The 19,009-nt window shown below is 36.2% G+C and overlaps 1 protein-coding gene across 3 annotated transcripts in view; it reads left to right on the forward strand.

The window, feature by feature from the left end:
* The window catches only part of impact (impact RWD domain protein), a 73,354-nt gene that overhangs the window by 15,164 nt on the left and 39,181 nt on the right, over nt 1-19,009 (forward strand). For 2 of the 3 annotated variants that reach the window (XM_088641981.1, XM_088641983.1), the window contains exons 6-7: nt 10,210-10,344; nt 11,092-11,186. In XM_088641981.1, the coding sequence (XP_088498107.1) occupies nt 10,210-10,344; nt 11,092-11,186 (230 nt within the window). The remainder of the gene's footprint in view (nt 1-10,209; nt 10,345-11,091; nt 11,187-19,009) is intronic. The other variant, XM_088641982.1, reaches the window with a different exon arrangement.

The following is a 19,009-nucleotide window of genomic DNA, read 5'->3' on the forward strand; positions in this document are numbered from 1 at the left end:
TTGGTGCTATCCCTGTCTTGAGTGACTGTTGTCAGAGAATTGTTAATGGTCTATGAAAAACATTTCTTGTTTCAATAATATAATTAGTAGAATACTATTTGGCTCCATAGTCTTGCTTACCTTAAGTGCGTCTGGTGCCTTTAATATTTCTGCCTCTCCTGTGCTAATACTATTTAATACTGATGTTTGTCTTTTCTCAACCCAAAGCATATTGTCTGTTTTTCCGTGGTAAACACATCAGCCATTTCCCTTTCATCATCTAGAGGTTTCACATGATTATGCCAAATAGATTTTAATTGACCCTTCACTGTTTAGTTGCTGTTGTAATACTGAAAAATATATTTTATGCTACATTTCAGTATTATGTTATTTCTTGCTCTTGGCCTTTTTTTGTCTGTGCTTACAATTCATTCTATTCTTTTTTTTGTTTATGCCATTTCTTAATTGATTTGTTAAACTATCTAGGCCACTGCTATTTAACTTTTAAAATGCTTACTCGTGGGATAAATCTGTGATGTGCTTCAATCAGAATATCTTTAAACCTCCTATTCTCTACTGATTTAGTATCCATCCTGGCCCATTCTACTTTTCTAAAGCTCGGTCTCATTCCTTCATAATTGAAAACCTTTGATTTGAACTATTACCCTTCAAAGCACACCATACTATTGTCACATTTCCCTAATGGGTCTCTCATCTCTGTATTCTTCACTCAGTCTTGATTGTTTGAGAAGATTATAGATTAATAAAGGCATGCCCTCTCGTAGGCTGTATGACAAATTAACAAGACATTTCAGTATCTGTTGCTGTCATTTCTTCTTCTTGTTTTTTACCAGTCTGTAGTATGTAAGGAAAGTTAGAATCGCCCACAAAAAATATTTCTTCATTTATACATAATGTATTAGTTACATTATACAATTGCAACAGATTTCTAATTCATATCTGACTTGTGATGCAGTTAGAAGTCTTTTGATAGATAGCAGTTATTGAAGCCAGTAATGACCTTTTTTCAAAGAAGCCATTCAGGAATGGTTTATTGCTTTTTTCCTCTTTTATGATTTGCTAAAAATGAAAATAAAAAGTCTTTAATCCTAAAACTGAAGATGAATGTCATCAGATACCATGAACATCAGTCCATCTTACAGTGGTCTTCTGATGCTGTAGTTCAAGTAATGGCAGTCTGCTCTCTGAGATGGAAACCTGGCTCTGTCTTCTAGCTAACCGTAGATTTTCAGTGATCCTCAACAGCCGAGCAAATTAATTGATCCTTTATTGAATTAAGTGAATGAAGTGTATTTGATGGGATCAAATTCCTGTGATGTAAAGGGATGGAAATGCTATCTATCCTGGTCTAGCCTGTAAGATTTTTTTTTTATAGAAGGGTCTTTTAGTACCATATGCACTGACCGTTTTTTCTTTTTTTACTGTAGGAATGAGAATGCATTAGTGGAAGATGCTTGGCATATCTTTCCTTACACCTTGCCCAGAGAAATAGCAGAAAAGTCACACTCAGTCACTGTCTAAGCATTATAATGCTAGGTGCATATTAAATGTCTGTGAAACACGGATGAGAAGTGCTACACTATGCTCTTCACATTTAAGGGCTTAACAGGTTGGACAGCTTCCCTTCAATATAAAATCTAGACAGCTGTTTGAGTTGGGAACTATATCAGCATTTGAATTGTAAAGGAACTCAAATGTATGTAGGGTTGAAAGACATAAATATCCCTCCCTAATTCTAATTCATTGACTTTAAGGTAATTCAATACTGATTAAATAAAAGAAACAACAGTAATCACAAATGTAGAGTAATCAGCTAAAATAAACCACACAAATTTCACTTCCCCTGCCTCTGCCTCTGTGATCATACTCATGGCCCACTGTAATAAAACAGGAACAGCAATAAAATTGTCAGAGAGCCAGTAAATTTGTCTCCAGTCTTTCATTCCCCACACCGCTGACACAGAGCTGATGGCGCTTGTTACAATATGAAAACAAGATCACCGGAGTCAGAGGGAGGCTCACTCACTCGCTAGATTCGTCTCAGGATTCCAGTTTGTTGTGCTGCAAATTTGAAAGTTGCTCTCGAGAGCTTGGCTCAGTTTCATCCTGTTCAACTTTCATCCCAACCCCCCATTGGCCAAACCGAATTGCAAATAATCAAATTCACGAATGATAAATTTGCAGATGTTGAGACCCTACTGTACTTTAGTTTTAGTTAAGATCTGAGCAGCTGAGTTCTGCACATACAGTATCACAACTTGTGAAGAAAATGTTTGGATTCACTCACAAGCAGTGCATTGCAGTATTCAGTTTGAATACAAAATGCATGCATTAACTACTCTGTATCAGATTGGGAGATTAGTTCAGGTGGGTAGCTGCGTCAGCATGCGTAAGCTGCAAAGGAACAAGTAGTCGGTTTATTCCATGCTGAAAAAGAAGAAAGAAAACGCAACGTTTCCGCCATGGAGCCTTCTTGACACACCTGAAGAAGGCTCCACGGCCGAAATGTTGTGTTTTCTTTCTGCTTTTTTTCAGCATGGAATAAACCGACTACTTGTTCCTCAAATTGGGAGAGACATGAACATATACCAGCAATATTACGAAGAAGTTAAAATTTTCAAAACACCAACCTGTTCTTCAGATGCAAGATGACAGTAAGATTCTTGACCCCAATACTTGGAAAATTCCAACACCATCAATAGTCAAACCCAAGCTGACACAGAGTTGTGGAGTACAAAGGGAGAGACAATCAGGATAACTTAAGTCTTATCGGAGTTAAAGGGCAAAATATTTTGTGACATCCATTTCTCACTATATTCTAAGCAGTGTGACACAGCAGATAGTACTTGATTAATCTAAACTTTCTTGGAAAACTTTAATTTCACACTCATCTGAATAGAAAATTGATCTCATAGCCTACAAGTAATCTGACTCAATGCCAATTAATAGATGCTAAAAAGAGTGGGACCAAGAACACAGCCCTGCGGGACACCAGATGTGACCAACGTTGTTGAGGAGAAACAATGCCCAGCACAAAATATTTTCAGTTGGGTCATTCCAGCAGATCCAGCCCCCTCTAATCTGTTCAGATCAGCCGAAGTCCAGCAGAACAAGAAAAGATGAAAGACAGAGTTGTGGGAGACTCATTTCCTGTGGCCGTATTTTCATTGCTGTAGGTGAACTGTACTGTGATGAAAAATGCATTCACTTGATGCTTTTTGTTGGAGAGGCACAGATGCTGCTTGCTGTATTCAGATATTTAAAATTTTGAATAGTGGTGCACTTCTCATCAACATGCAGTTTCTAAATTTCTGGAGTACGGGCAAGCTTTCATTCTGCATCAGTCACAATTGAGTCCCATCTGTTCGGCAACTCAAAGCCTAATTAATTACTGCCTAAATTTTGAGAATATGATTGGCAAATCACTAATGTTTTGTTCAATTTAGTATCTAAAAGTAATCATGAAAGTGGAGAGCAACAACAGGAAAATCTCGTTTTTAACCCGATTGATTAAACCGTTCGTTTTCAGAAATATTTTGAAAGTCTATATTTACATAAATGATTTTAAAATATTAACTTTCCTTTGTGTAAGCTGCAGCTGGTCATTTTAAATGGATTTTGAGATGTATTTCGGTACACGTTTAAAAATGTCATATTGGATTAGGGATAATGCAACCCAGTGTTAAATGGCTGACAACAATTCATTTTAAAACGTGAACCTAGGTTACAAACACATTTAAGAGTTATTTTGCATGCTTCAAGAATGGTCTGAGTTCAGGTGTTTGTCATCTTAGTAATTACAGGGAGGTTACTACTGTATGTGAGAAAAAATGAATGCATTTGGTACATCTGAAGTACAGTGCAGTCCGTAAGGTTTTGGGCAGTGTCACAATTTTTGTTGTTTTGGCTCTGTACTCCAGCACATTGGATTTGAAATGAAACAATGACTATAAAGTTAAATGTATTTATGTATATAGGAATCACAGCCCTTTTTATACATAGTCCTCTCATTTTAGGGGACCAAAAGTAATTGAAAAGTTGGCTGTTCAGTTGTTTCTTGGCCAGCTGTGTGTCATTGCATCGTTAGGTCATCCACAAGAGAGCTAACAAAAGTTTCAGAGTTGATTCTCGATGTGGCATTTGCATTTGGAGTCTGTTGCTGTTGTCTCTCATTATGAGGACCAAAGATGTGTCAATGCCAGTAAAGCTGGCCATCATGAGGCTGACAAATCAGAATAAATCAATCAGAGACATAGCCCAAACATTAGGTGTGTCAAAATCAACTGTTTTGTACATTTTTAAGAAGCAAGAATGCACTGGTGAGCTTAGCAATGGCAAACAACCTGGTAGACCACAGAAGACCACAGTAGTGGATGACTGAAGAATACTTTCAGTTGTGAAGAAAAAAACCCTTTTCAACCCTTGAACAGATCAAGAAAGCCTTCTAGGATGTAGGCATAGATGTGGCAAAGACTACCATAAAGAGAAGAATACACCAGCATAATCTCAGAGGGTTCACCACAAGATGTAAACCACTGGTAAGCCTCAAGAACAGAAAGGCCAGATTACAGTTTGCTAAAACGTACATAAAAAAGCCTGTAGAGTTCTAGGACAACGTCTTATGCACAGATCCGACGAAAATTAACCTGTAAGTGATGGAAAGAGCAAAGTGGGGAGAAAAAAAAAGGAACTGCTCGTGATCCAAAGCATACTACCTCCTCTGGGAAACATGGTGAAGGTAGTGTCATGGCCTGGGCATGTGTGGCTGCCAGTGGAACTGGCTCACTTGTCTTTATTGATGATGTGACCACCGACGGCAGCAGCAGGATGAAATCTGAAGTGTACAGAAGCGTCTTTGGCAGGAAAGCCTAAACTAAGATTAATTAGGTGTACCCTGTGCGTGGCTGGATAGCTGGTTCAAATAAAGATCCGAAGAAGGCAAAGGTATCCAAATCGTTAATCAAGAGAGGAGTCTAGGATGTGAGACAAAAAGGTCGTTATTGGAAGATCGAGAGAGAAGTAGAAGTTGCGATCTAAGATGAGGGTAGCTCTTGCTGAGAAAGCCTCAGTGATGAGTCAGGGCGGATTGAGGAAGGAACGTTTAAATAGAAAAGAGCTTGGTGTCAATTAGTTCCTGAGTGGTGTGGAGTGCGCGTGGGTATGTGGTGCTGCCTGCGTGCCTGTGTGCCATTTGTGACAGTCTTATCTGCTCAGATCCAACCAAATGCCTCAAAACTCATTGGACGGTGCTTTGGCTTGCAGCAGGACAACGACCCCAAACATACTGCTAAAGCAAGTATGGAGTTCTTCAGGGCCAAAAAGTGGAATGTGCTTGACTGGCCAAGTCAATCACCTGACCTGAATCCCATTGAGCCTGCATTTCACTTACTAAAGATGAAGACTGAAGGCAAAAAGCGCCCGAAACAAGCAGGAACTGAAAATGGCTGCATTACAGGCCTGGCAGAGCATCACCAGGGAAGATACCCAGCCTCTGCTGATGTCTGTGGGTCGCAGACTTCAGGCAGTCATCGAGTGCAAAGGACTTGCAACTAAGTACTAAACATGACAATTTTATTTAAGACTATGTTATTGTGTCCAATTACTTTCGGTCCTCTGAAATGGGAGAACTACTGTATGTATAAAAAGGGCTGTGATTTCTATATGGTTCACCAAAAAAAGACATAAATACCCTCGAATTAAAGTTGATATTCTGCAATTTAACCTCATAGTCATTATTTCATTTCAAATCCAGTGTGCTGGAGTACAAAGCCAAAACAACAAAAATTATGCACAGTCCAAATACTTACGGACTGCACTGTAAATGTGTTTATTTTTTACAAAACATTTGTCTTCTGCCCTACGATAGACTTTTCCCATCCCTCACACCCTGTGCTCCTTGGATAGCCTCTGTGGTGCCTACTTCATGGGGAGAATTACATTAAGATGATAAATACACATATGTACTTCTAAATGGTATTGCACTACAGTCTCCTCAGCCTAGCTTAAGGTCTTAATTACATAACGGGTGTAATTACTTATTGTGTTCAAATTATGTTTTAAAAGTTATGGTATCTATTGAACATTTTGAGCGGGGCCAGATTTATGCAAATTGAAAAAGTAATATCTTGGTTGGAACAAAGATCAAAGCCTCTGGGATCTGAAATTGAGTGCCTGGCTTTAGATCTTTACAATGGATCTAACAATGTCAGTGCAGTGAATACTGGTCCTTAGATGGCTCATACATTTCGCTTGTTGACTTTGCAAAGAAGATATCAACTGTTTGAAAGCCTCAGTAATTACTAGAAAGCATATCTACATCAGCTAATTGTCACAATGGGGATATTAAAAAAGCTAGTTATTTTTTAGAAAATACTCATTCTTTATCTGCTTTGTGTTGCATGTGCTCTAATTTGAGCATTATTATTATTGATTTTCTAGTAGATTAATTGCAGTCATATGGATTTTGTATAGTAAAATATTGAGGGAATGGCAATTGACTACTATGTATGATAGATTATAGTGGATTTTTATTGCATTCTACTTTTAAAAATCATATTGCTATTTTGCACTGAGCAAGAGGTTAGTGTTATGCAGGTCTCGAGTGAAAGGAGGCACTTGAAACATGCACAAAACTTTTTTTTGTAAGAAAGTCTCTGTTTAACCTTTTCTTATGAGCATAGAACAAATAGAAAATTAAATGAAGGGGGATTAAATATAGATAGATAATACTTTATTGATCCCGAAGGGAAATTGAGCTGAAATGTAGTGAGTGAGCTTCATCTAACTGATAATAGGTCTAACACAGTCCATTATACTTCACTATGTTTCAAGAGTACAGTAGTTTGAAAGAAATTTGTTTTTTAATTAAATCAATTCATGGAAATCTGACAAGTTCCCTGGTAATGCAGCACATATGTGTTGATTAACTGGTATGAAAGCAATTCCCTGTTGTCATGCACCGAGTGTATGTTGACAGTTTATCAGCATGAGCTAAATTAGCAGTATCTTAAAATTGTCTGTGTCTGTTTAATCATATCAGGTCAAAAGGTTTGTAAGTCTTTAATAATTCAACAAAAAAGGTGTCAAAAACTAGGTAACCCTGGGCTTGATTTACTGTAAATTGAATCACTTCTGTAAAACTGTCCAGGCAGGTCTCTTGAATTTAAACAACCTCTTCTCTGGAGAACAATCTATGAATTATTAATCACGTATGTGAAAAATTAAGATGTCGAAATGAAATGCAGTGCAGAACAATACAGATAGTATGAGTAAAAAAAACAGCAATTCCTTCTTTTAAAGGCAGTTATTGAATGCATTATTATTATTAAATGCAATGACTGAATTTATCTGGGTGTGCAGGTCTCCTTCCAGTGTGGTTCTGTGCTCATGCTGTCCTTGGGATAGAGATACTTTGCTCCTGATGGATCAAAACCCAGACCTGCAAAATAATAAAGAGCTCCACCAGCTCCGTCATCGTCAGGGGAGCAAGTATGTGAAAACTCTTCCTCTGAACTGTAGTAAGAAATTTAATGGGTGTCACATGTCAACTTTTATCATTTATAAATGGCTGTTACTGTCATCTCTCTGAACAACATCAGTGACCCCTCCCACCAGCTTCCGCCCTGTCTGAACTCCTTCCCTTGAGAAGCAGGAATGACATGTATCAGTTCTGCAGGAAGAGCACCAGTCCTGAGGCTGTTTGGTCTGCTAACTCAACAGTTATGAAAGTCTTTACTAGTAAATTTGCGGATTCTATCTTCACTGTAATGTAGCATCATATTCTATTTTGTATATGTGTGTATTTATGTTTTCCTTTCTCTTGTATCTGTCATTTTTGTTTCCATATCTCTGTTATGTGAAGCACACAAAAAAACAAACAAACAACCCAAAGGGTTTGATTTGGACTTTGTAACGCATTAACTACAGTACATCTCTATCCTCAAGGGTTCTAAAGAAGTGAATCAGAGTTCAGATAAACAGTGGCAGTGCAACAGGTTTTATTACAATGAATCACAGCATTACAACACACAGTCAGAAAAACTGAAGTAAAAGTAAAGGTTATTTCTAGAAGATCAAAAGAAATACTTTATTTTTCCAGCAATGGCGGTACCGTGGTGGTCAGAATAGCTTCCTCTGAAAAGATGCCTTTTGTGCAGCACCCACAATGCCACTCCCCTCGAGATAGCCATCGCGAACTGCAGTATGTGGTGCTTTGAAATAGTCAGGTCAGGTTCGAGCTCCAGCTGGCCCTGCAGTGTCCATGTTGGGGCCATTCAGATTCTACATGTCTCATTGTCACTGTCCTTTAAAACTGACCTCTCTAGCATATAAGTGTGACCCCTGTGTTTCTCATCTCGTTCCTGTATTAGTCTGCGGCCTGATACTCTGTTTGAGATACAGGAAAGTGCACCTTTACCCTCCCTAAGATCTCGATCTTATCTTGCTAATAAATACCATTTTGCAATAAACAAAAACTGAGGAACTTAGCAGTGTTCACAAATGACATGAAGCCATTTGGCTGATCTAGGCTGTCTGGCTTTTAGTATTGAATTAATTTCAGGATCTCATCCAACTTTAGTAATTGAATCAAGGATATTCACTTCAGCAGCAGGTCTTTGTAGTTTATTGCAGACTTCTCTTCTTAGGAATAAAGGCGGTGTTAATTGTATAATCCAAGCCATTAACCTACACAATGATTTTTTATTGTTTTTATTAATTATATATTCTAAAACTGAATACACAAATGAATGTTTGTTTTACATTAACAGAAATATTAATACAGATTAAATTTGTACTACATTAAAATGTCAGGTGCTTTAGTATAATTGGAACTGTCTGAAAAGCAGTCAGATGTAGCAAAATATATATATTAAAAATGCAAATTAAGACCAAGGCCAGAAAAGTAACATGAATACTAGAACTAATGAGTAATTATTTCTTCAATTAGCATTTCTTTAGCAAACTTACAGTCATTCAGTAGAATATATGTATGTTTGTTGGACTAGTAAGTAGAACATGTTTTGAAAACTAAAACTGAAAATCTTGATATGAGTACATTTTATATGTTACTTGTGGCCTGCAGGCACATTTTTCATGTTATGATTTTTATACCACTCTTTAAACCATTTAGTACTTTGCAATGTGAAATGCTATAATTATGATGATTACTACATCTGGAAAGTAATTTCCATGCCATCAGATATATCTTGTCATCAGCAGTGATTAAGTATATATTTGAAACGAGGCCTTGTTAAAAAAAAATTACTCTCAGCTTTATGCAACAATACAAAAAGATTTCTTTGCTATTTGTCTTTTCTCATTTTTAGCTAGAATTTCTTAGAATTTCAGGTAATTCTGGATGATAGCACAGGCTTTTTATAATGCAATTCCACTTTAATATTAATTCCATTGTCCTGAGATTAGGTTTATTTTATTTTATTTTTTTAAAAAGGTATTGTAATTAATATGCCTGTTTATGAGATCATTTAGAAATTTAGATCAGTTTAGAAGACTTCCATCATGGTAATGAAAATAGTCCAGATATACTGAAATATAAGTAGTATTATCAATTCTAGAGCCAGAAATATAAAACAATATTTTATTTTTTCATTAGAGATAACAACACAGTGTGTCACTGTCTGAGTCAATAAAAGTGTAGGTAGATTACTGTATGTCTTAAAAAAACATGAGCATTTTAAAAAATCAGTTGCAGTTAGTGTCCACCCTAAGGTCCTATGGCCATGTGTAGACATAGTCCATTACACCCACTGGGCATAATTATTCCTCTGTTCTAGTTGTAGATATTTATATTTTTTCATGGTACTGTAGTTTTACTCAGATACCAACTTTTATCACATACTCTGCCTCACATGGAATGTGCCTTTACTGATAAGAGTTCTGGTGTGATTAAAATATGAAATTTTTGTATTGGTAGCACCATCTCAGAAATAATTAAATCCCAACAAACTCTGTAGGTAAATTCATTAAATTATGTCAAAATGAATAGTCTGGAGTATACTTAAGCTACTTGAATATAGATTACGAGGTGTATTTTGAAGTAAAATGATATACGTTCCTTACTCGTTCTCCTGGAATGTGTTTATACTGTATCTTAGTGGCTTTCAGCTTAGAGAAGTAGGAGTTTAGAGAGATGTGGATGGAATGTGAAGTTATTTATGAATTTTAAATTATGTTAATTTTATTTTATAGCAGATGGCCTTCCACTGACAAAGACGACAGAGGAGGTGGATGATGACCTTGAGGATGAGTTCATTCGGGAATATAACTTACTGAAGCTGAGCTCAGAGCAGAACTCGGTGCAGATTTTCAGTAAAGATACTGGAGGTATTGAAGTGACTCCATAAAGATTTGTTTCTGAAGATTATTTGTTTTTGTCCGCTTTCCTCCACTTACAGTATACCATGTGTGTTTAATACCATCTGGCCATTTAAGCTTTGTTACTTTATTTTTATAAATAAATTCAGAATCAGATTGATAACTAATTGATAACTTCACTCCTGTTAGGTTAGCACTGTGTTTCAGTGTTTCTTAATTTTCACTCGGAAATGATATACCGCTTTTGATCGGTTTTAAAATATTTAAACTGCAGGCTTTGCACTTTAAAGGGACTCCCTGTTAAAAAGAAAAAAAAATCATTATATAACACATTGTTAGCGGCATTTTTTCTATGAAAACAGAGACATTAATTGTGTTATGTTTTGTAACAATGCTTTAACAGCTGCTTTGCAAATTGTAGAATTGCCTGTTCTAGGATCTTCAGGGCTTCTAATTTGATGGTATTCAATGTAGGCAGGTTATTTCTCCATCTGCTAATTATTCTTGGCATCATCTTACTTTCCCCTTGGACCTGGAAAAACAATACACGATAAATACTGTAGGTTATTTTTTTCGGAAAGCCCTTCTTTTTATTATTTTTATAGTCTCTGTAGCATCCACAACATTTAAAAGTATTTTCTGGTAATTTACGGTGTAATTCTAAAACTGTGCTTGTGAACATTTGACCTATACTGTACTATTCATGGCTTTGCATGTTTTTCATTCATTTCCTATAAATTATTTTTTTCTGCACAGATAAAGAGCTGCCTCCAATTAAACATGGTGAACCAGTGACTGACAGGCGTAGTACCTTCCAGGCACATTTAGCTCCAGTTGTGACACTCAAACAGGTATACCTTTTAACGATGTACTCCTTATTAGTTGGCATGTCCGAAATGCACTGGGGCTGTTTGACACCAGCCTGGAATAGCTGAGAGAGCCTGGATCAATTTTCTACTGCAGAGGCTGAGCTATGTGTAATGAATGAACTGACTCCCTGCAGTTAATGAGACAGGTCTAATTGTGCCCACACACAGATGCGTTAGGTGTCAGTCAATATATCGCCATAGGCACTGCGGTACCCCGGACAGCAGTGTGTCACAGCGTTTTTATTTTTTCCAATAATCTGATGTAGGACATTCATATAACTTATAACATATAACATCAGCTGACAGACAAATCGGTACAGTATTAAATTTTTATTAAACCATTAGCTCTTTCCTGCACTAATCATACTGTATGCTACTGTACTAGTGACACACAATTTCACTCAATAAATGTTTACATTGTGAGACAGAATGTTGTTGCCATTTTGCTACCACAATTTCAAATGACATACTGTCACAATACTGCATAACACTAATAGAATTATCTTTTAAATGATATGCAGTATATAGAATTATTAGTAATTAGAGTTTGATCATGAAACGTATACATAGTGGCTTTAAAATCATATCATATTAAAAAGCAAATAAACACGTAAAAATAAAAAAAGTGGCAAGATTGAAATTGAAAGTTTTCAGTAGTGTTTTGAATGACTTTGTCTCATATTGTAAATTGTATTTTAGCCGATACAAATCTGTACTGCACTGTTAACTGGTTTCTGTTTAATGGCGTAATTAAATCCTGGAGATTGTTGATATTGTGGTCCAGTGACTGGTAAAATTGTTTTTCTTTACTCCCCTTATGGCAGGATTCTCACATTTACTAGCTCTTATACACTTCTTGTAAATGGCAAAAATGAGATAGTGGTTTAATTAATAACATTTTATTCGCAATAGTTATTCCCAAAGAAGACATTCCGGGGTGCAGACATTCACTTCATGTGAATGTAAACTTTAAACTTTTGTCAGTTCTTTGCCATCTTACAAGCATTGTCTGAGTCTGATATGCACTTATATAGGTATGTAACTACTTATATTCATGAGTCATAAATTCTATTCAGCATGAGTATGGAAATAAAATAATGACTGGCATTGGCCATGTTTTTCACTGTTAGAAGTGCTGAAAGTCAGAATGTTATTCATTTATACATAGTCCTTCCTTTTTTCATTTTATGATGATGACACTAGGAAAATCTAAAATTAAGCTTTGAGGTTTAGGAATGTTGAAAATATTAAAGTTTTTGATTGAATGACAAAGTTGAAATTCTTCATACAAACAGCACTATGTGCTATGTAATTTAGTTAAATTGAATGTAGGAATATATGCTGTAGTTTGGATGACAAATTTATAAAGGAATGGCCGTGTCCGATCTTCTTTCTTCATCTCCTTATAGAAAAATTGGTGTATAATAAACAGGTTCACAGTACTGTTAATTTACTGTTTCGTATCACACACATCAGTAATAATCTGATTCCCCCTTATCTGTTGTGATTACTCCATGGTTTCCAATAATTATTAAATGCAGTGTGATATGAAAGGCTGAGTCGGTGTTCTGTATCTGGTTCTTATAATACAGTAAGTAGTGTTTGAATTAAGAACACATCAGATGTTTTCCCAAGACTGCTGGTATTGTGTTATGAGAAACATAGCTCAATGAGTCCTGATTATACTTCTTCTTATGACTATCAGGTGGAGCAAAACACCTATCTAGCAAAATATTACCATCGCAAAAGCCTCTCTCCAAGTAGGGTAAAAGATTCAAAGTCCTTTTTCCAGAAGAGTTTTTCGTCCTCAAACAAAACAACAGAATTTCCCAACTCAAGTTATTTGCATACTTGGGTTCCACAGATCAAAGCAGAACCACAATAACTGTGTTCCTTTCCTGTCCAATATCCCTCTTTCACCTTTTACCCTAGATCATTCAGTGACATCATTACTAAGATTTCTGGGAAATGTAGTTCTCCTCCAAGCCTCCACAAAGCAAAAATATACCTTTATGTAAACACTCCCACCAGTTACAGCACCTTAATATTAATATACGGTTGTTTTTCAGCAAATTATTTAATCTTAAATTATCAAGCTTCTTTTTTCTGAAATGTTTTTGGAAGCTCTTTGCAAAACATGGAGAAGTACAGAAATCATCCTTTTAAAAAAATCCACTTTGTCTTTAACCTATAAAAATTGTAATCTATATTTCTGTTAAAAGGAAGTTTTTATATTTTCTGCATTTAAGATAAAGGTTTATCAATATAATGTTCCTAAATATTTGCATTTTGGCTGTTGTTCTTGGTGTTGTACATTTTTATTATCCTACAGTTTCCGCTATGCTCTACAGATACTGTATGTTATATGTTTTAGGGAACCTTCAACTATTTTCAAGTAATATTATACTTTTGACTGGCCTCAGTAAGTGCATTTTTTAACAAGTCAATACCATCTTTTTGGTCAGATTGTTTGGTTTCATTTTTTTCCTTTTTAATTTGGAAAAAGGCAAATAGTTTCATTCTATATGTTGGAGTAAATGTATATGTTTTGAGTGGTCACCTAATAGTCAATGCCCTCTGAAACAGTGCACCTACAGCAGGGTTAGTATTAACCTTTTGAAGTGCTCACTGAGAGCACGGCAAGCTTTCAGAAAGTCGATATTGCAGGTCAGACGGAAGACAGTCTGGCCAGCTCAAGCTCTGCCTCAGTGGTGCATGGCCAATTATGAGCAGCTGCATGGGGAATCCCAGTCACAGTTTGCTAACGGCACTTCAGACTCAAACAACTGATGTGTGGATTATAGGGCTCAACTTCTGCTCCCAACAATTGTCTTTACTGATTGAGCCACTGGGGACTTTTAATCAATTTTTTAACAAAGAGATTTAAGGATGCTTGCTTGTCATTGTTTGTTCTAGAAGCTGTCCCCACTGTGTTATATAAACCTATTACACAAATGCCATTGAGCAATTTGTAATTTTCCAGGATGTTGAAGGTAAGAAATTATTAGCTGAAAGCAAAGTAAAGCTTTGCAATATTCATTGTAACTGTTATTACGTATACATCTTAGGAATTTGTAATATGTAATATGTTTTTTGCATCATTAGAAAGTAAGAGGTCTTAAATACACTGCTGTTATGTTCATAGAGTTTTGTCCCTTAAATGTTATACTATACATGAACATCTTTTACATAATATAGGAGTTCCTCGTTTTCTAAAACAAAGTCTTAATATTAAGTTTGTTTAAAGCTTTTGGCTATAGGAGACACTTATTCTAATGTAATTTTGGTGTTGGTTTCGAAAGTACACTTATTCATGAACAAATTTTTATTCATTTTAAATGAACAAATCAAGAACAAGTTAGGAAAAATAACAAAAACCCTACTACCCTCACCCCTGACAATGGTGGTAACCTTTTCACATCACAGGCCGATAACAGCACCAAGGACTGGAGCAGCAAGAGCCGCATAGAAATATCAAGAAAGGTCAGATCCAGCGGTGGCAGAGCTGGGAGTGCAGAGGCACCCAGAGCAGCACCAACATAATCGGGGGTCTATTATTCAGAGACACGGCTCCTTCAGTAGTCGCTCAAGACAGGGGTAGTTCCCAGAGACTGGAGAATTGCTACTATAATGCCCAACCGCAGCTTTAGTTCTAAAGTCATATATATATATCTCATATATATATAAAGTCATATATAGATTTAATCAATTTCCCTACGGGATCAATAAAGTCTTATCGATCTATCTATAATGCAGTATATAAAGATATGGGAGTTCAGGTGGGTAGCTGCGTCAGCATAAGTAGGCTGCAAAGGAACAAGTAATAGGTTTATGTGAGCACCTGAAGAAGGCTCCATGGCCAAAACATTGTGTTTTCTTTCTTCTTTTTTTCAGCATGGAATAAACCTATTACTTGTTCCTATAAAGATATGGGTCAGATTGTGCTGTCGTGTCAGATACCCTCACATAAAGGATCAATTTCCCAGTGTTCCTACCATGAGTAATAGTAGTAGTATGCAGTAAGTCATAGCTGGAACTGGTAGATAAATTGCTCACAGATCACAGGGATGGTTCTCCATTTAACTTATTAAAAACCTGCTGTGGCGGTATTATAGATCCTCAGGTTCAGATCATGTGATAAGGTGGACATTGATACCAGACAGACACAGAAAGCCTCCAAATCTTGCGGAGATGCAATTAACATCATTTGGAACATTATCATTATCAGAGGTTGTGTTGATGCTGGTTTTTCTCTGTTTTTCCTTGGGTGTGAACACGAGTCTGAAAAAGCAACTATCTTATCCTGTGTGGTGAAATTGCAATAGGCAGCTGTAAAATACACCTCCTAAAATAGACATTAGAGCCTTCCATTACTTTTTATGCCATCAAACATTGTCTTTCCCCTTTGCAACACAGAACTGAGATTCATCAGAAAACACTACCCTTTTCTAGTTGTCTGGGGGCTTGTCATTCATGTTGACATTGACATTGATCCATGACGTTATTATTATCGGGGTTCCTGAACAGGTTTCTGATGTCCAGCTGTGTTAGTGGCTGTAGTTGTAGGTGTTTGCAAGCAATTGTCCAAGTAGTATCTACAAATCTGATCATGTATTAACATACCTGACCAGGTCTGGGTAAATTACAGGAATTTTCTGTCGGTTATAGTGCTTCAGGGGTTCAGAAGATTGTGGGTGACTGTATCCACGATACCTTATGTCATTAAATTACTGCCAGCTACATTTCCATGTTCCAACATTTCTAACTTTAAGTACATTTCACTGAGCAGTTTTAACATGTTTTAAAGGCAAACAATTCTAGTAAAACCAACGAAGCAGCTCATTGTATCTTGTCGCTCCTAGGGAAAATCGGGAACAAATTGATAGGCTTTTAGTGTTTCAAGGACATTTTTAGGTTTATTTTAACTGTTTTGTGTGTGGACAATGAGTGGTTTTCATGGCAGGGGTTCCATTGTAGTTCTGTGGATATCTGTTTCTATTCTGTTTGTGACTGCTTCGGGACTGCAGGGGTTCCCTCTCTCAGATGGTTTTTGGCGCTTTCAGCACATCTTTTAAAAGGTGTGCTTTTTCTTTTATTATGTAACACTTTGGCATTTCATGAAAATTACTTTGACTCTACATTTACAATACAAATTGAGCAGAAGTTACCTGTTAAAAGTCGATGTCCATCCTTTATGCAATGCCATTGTGACTTGGCACAAGTACTGTACAGGTTATATTTAGTCAGTTTCCATTACTTCTGAAGTAAAGCAATAAAGGTGCTACAGAAGAATGTCACAACATATTTCATTTCTTTCATTTTTCAGACAGTGTGAGATATAAAACAGGGTGCAGAGGAAATGACATATCGATTTTACTGTTAGAATACATTCGAGTAATAATTTACTGTAAATCAGTTATAGCTTTTTCATAACCAAGAGGAAATTACAAGCACTAAACTGAAAACATATAGGCCACCTTCACAAGTGAAAGTTGTTGCTGTTACAATAGTAAATTATTTGCTGCCATAGACTAAATTTATTAAAGATATTCTACTTTATATTTAGTTTTTTTCATACGTTATTAATTTTAGAGCTTTTCTTTCTACAAAAATACATTTATACATTTGTTCCTTTAAAAAAAGGAGTTTCTTTAATCTCTGAAATGACAGGCCCAGTATCGACATTTATGTATTGTTTAAAATTGCCCTCCAACCTGCATTCATTTTTTGTAAAGCAATAAAATAACATTGAATCATTTTGAGACCAATTAGATAAGATCATTTTATTGGCCATATACAATTTATTGTCTTATGAATTCATCTTTGCGCATACCCCAACTTGCTCTCCATGAGACACACAGACAGGGAGAGAAGCATGGAGCACAGCGCCATTTATACAGCGCCCCTGGAGCTGCTGGGGTAAAGGGCCTTGCTCAGGGGCCCAACGGAGTAGGACTCCTCTGCCGGCCGCAGGATGCGAACCAGCAACCTTCCAGCCACAGGCGCAGATCCTTAGCCACAGAGCCACCCCACCGCCCCAAGTCAAGTTATGTTATATTACATTGAATATTTTCATCCTTTAAAAATGTATTATAAATATTTCAGTTGGATCTGAAGGTGGAAGCGGTTTTGTTTCAAGATTTATGCAGATAGTAATCAAATCAAACCAGGGATTAACCTGGGCCAGAAGAACATATCCCCAACACACATTTTATCTATTCCATAATATGCATAAGGAAAGGGGTGGTGGGGGTATGTTTTTCTAATTTACAGCATTATTATATTATTCTTCTACCTTAAAACTTAAACCTTAATACTGTATTAATACTTAATATTGTATACAGTAGGTCATTTCAAGCTGGCAGGTGAAGACAGATCCTACTGCATCCTTTACCACTGCAGCAAAGCATTGTAGGTGCAAAACAGCCTAATAATATCATGCAGGGGGTAATTCACGTTATGTTTTCCAGAATTTACATGTATTAGATTTGAATTTACATCGGATTTGAATCATCTTGATAATGTTGCTATACAACATGGTATTGGTTTTGTTGTTATTGATAGTCAGGTAAGATGAAAGGCAAAATGGTAAATACAAAAATGCTAAAGCTTACAAAGATGTGGTGTAGATTAAATCAGTACAGAAGAGAGGATTTCAAGCAGATTAGCACCCTTAACATTCTGAAAAGGTTTTCTTCTGAATCACAGACAATGGTTACCGAGTCTTTTTGATCTTTTAGTAAACCAAAGTGTGTCATTAATCAAGAAATACTAAGGCTTTCGTTAAGGTTTTCAAAGTAATCATTTGCTAGAAAATGAATATTAACATAAAAGTAAAATATGCTTTTACCATTTCCTGAGGGAAGTCCTTTGCGTTTCGCAGAAGAATAGTTTTTAAAAACATTTTTTTTCAGATCTTGTAGTTAATAAAAGCACGTACATAAAGATAATTTAACAGAAAAAAAGAAATCACGGAAGAGGGCTTGAAATATGTTTCTGGAAAATTCGATTAAAGGACTATTCAAATACAATGCTTTTGAAATTCAGTTCCTGTTGCCTTGGCTTGTCTTGGTTTTATTCCATTTATTCCATGCCCTGTAGTGTTTTCTGGTAATTTATTTAGCATTTCTTCCTAGTAATTTTGAGTTTAAAATTGAGAGATTCTGTGATATACAATGCACTCTGATTATGCTGGATACCTCATTCTGTCTTATGATGAGTGTGAGGGGAAGTGACAATCTGTAATTGAAGCCTGGATGTAAAGTTAGGTAATACTGTGCTATTCTCTTCAAGTAGCTCACCTGTGGAGCTACTGTGATCGGCATAGGATTTCTGAAATAGTGTTTAACACATCGCTTTGCAAGGTCTCCCAACACAGATTCGAAAATGCAAAACGGGAGTGATATTATTGGTCAGAATTTAGTAAAAAAAATGCTTCTGTAGGGAAAAGCTTTCAGGCAGGTTACAGTTGTACTCTGCATGGTTTATGTAAGAGCATACAGTACATATGAGACATTCGTTTACAGGGAGAAATGGATAGTTATGGGTAGATTATTTGCTTGGTATCATGATCTAAATATGACAAAATCACAGAAATACCAGCAATGAACCTATTTCAAGTAAATTTGCCAATATTTGAAAGACCAAAACCCTACTTTCATAGTCAAATACTATATAGTTTTCTACAGTCAGGCTTTATACAGGTATGTCTCAGTGATTCATATCCACATTGGCACGTTATCTGTGTAAGACAGGATTAATTATTTTCGTATTTAAATTGAGGATTCTGTTTGCTCTCTATATTA

Source organism: Lepisosteus platostomus, chromosome 8 (assembly GCF_059453375.1).
Source record: "Lepisosteus platostomus isolate fLepPlt1 chromosome 8, fLepPlt1.hap1, whole genome shotgun sequence".
NCBI classification, from domain to species: Eukaryota; Metazoa; Chordata; class Actinopteri; order Semionotiformes; family Lepisosteidae; genus Lepisosteus; species Lepisosteus platostomus.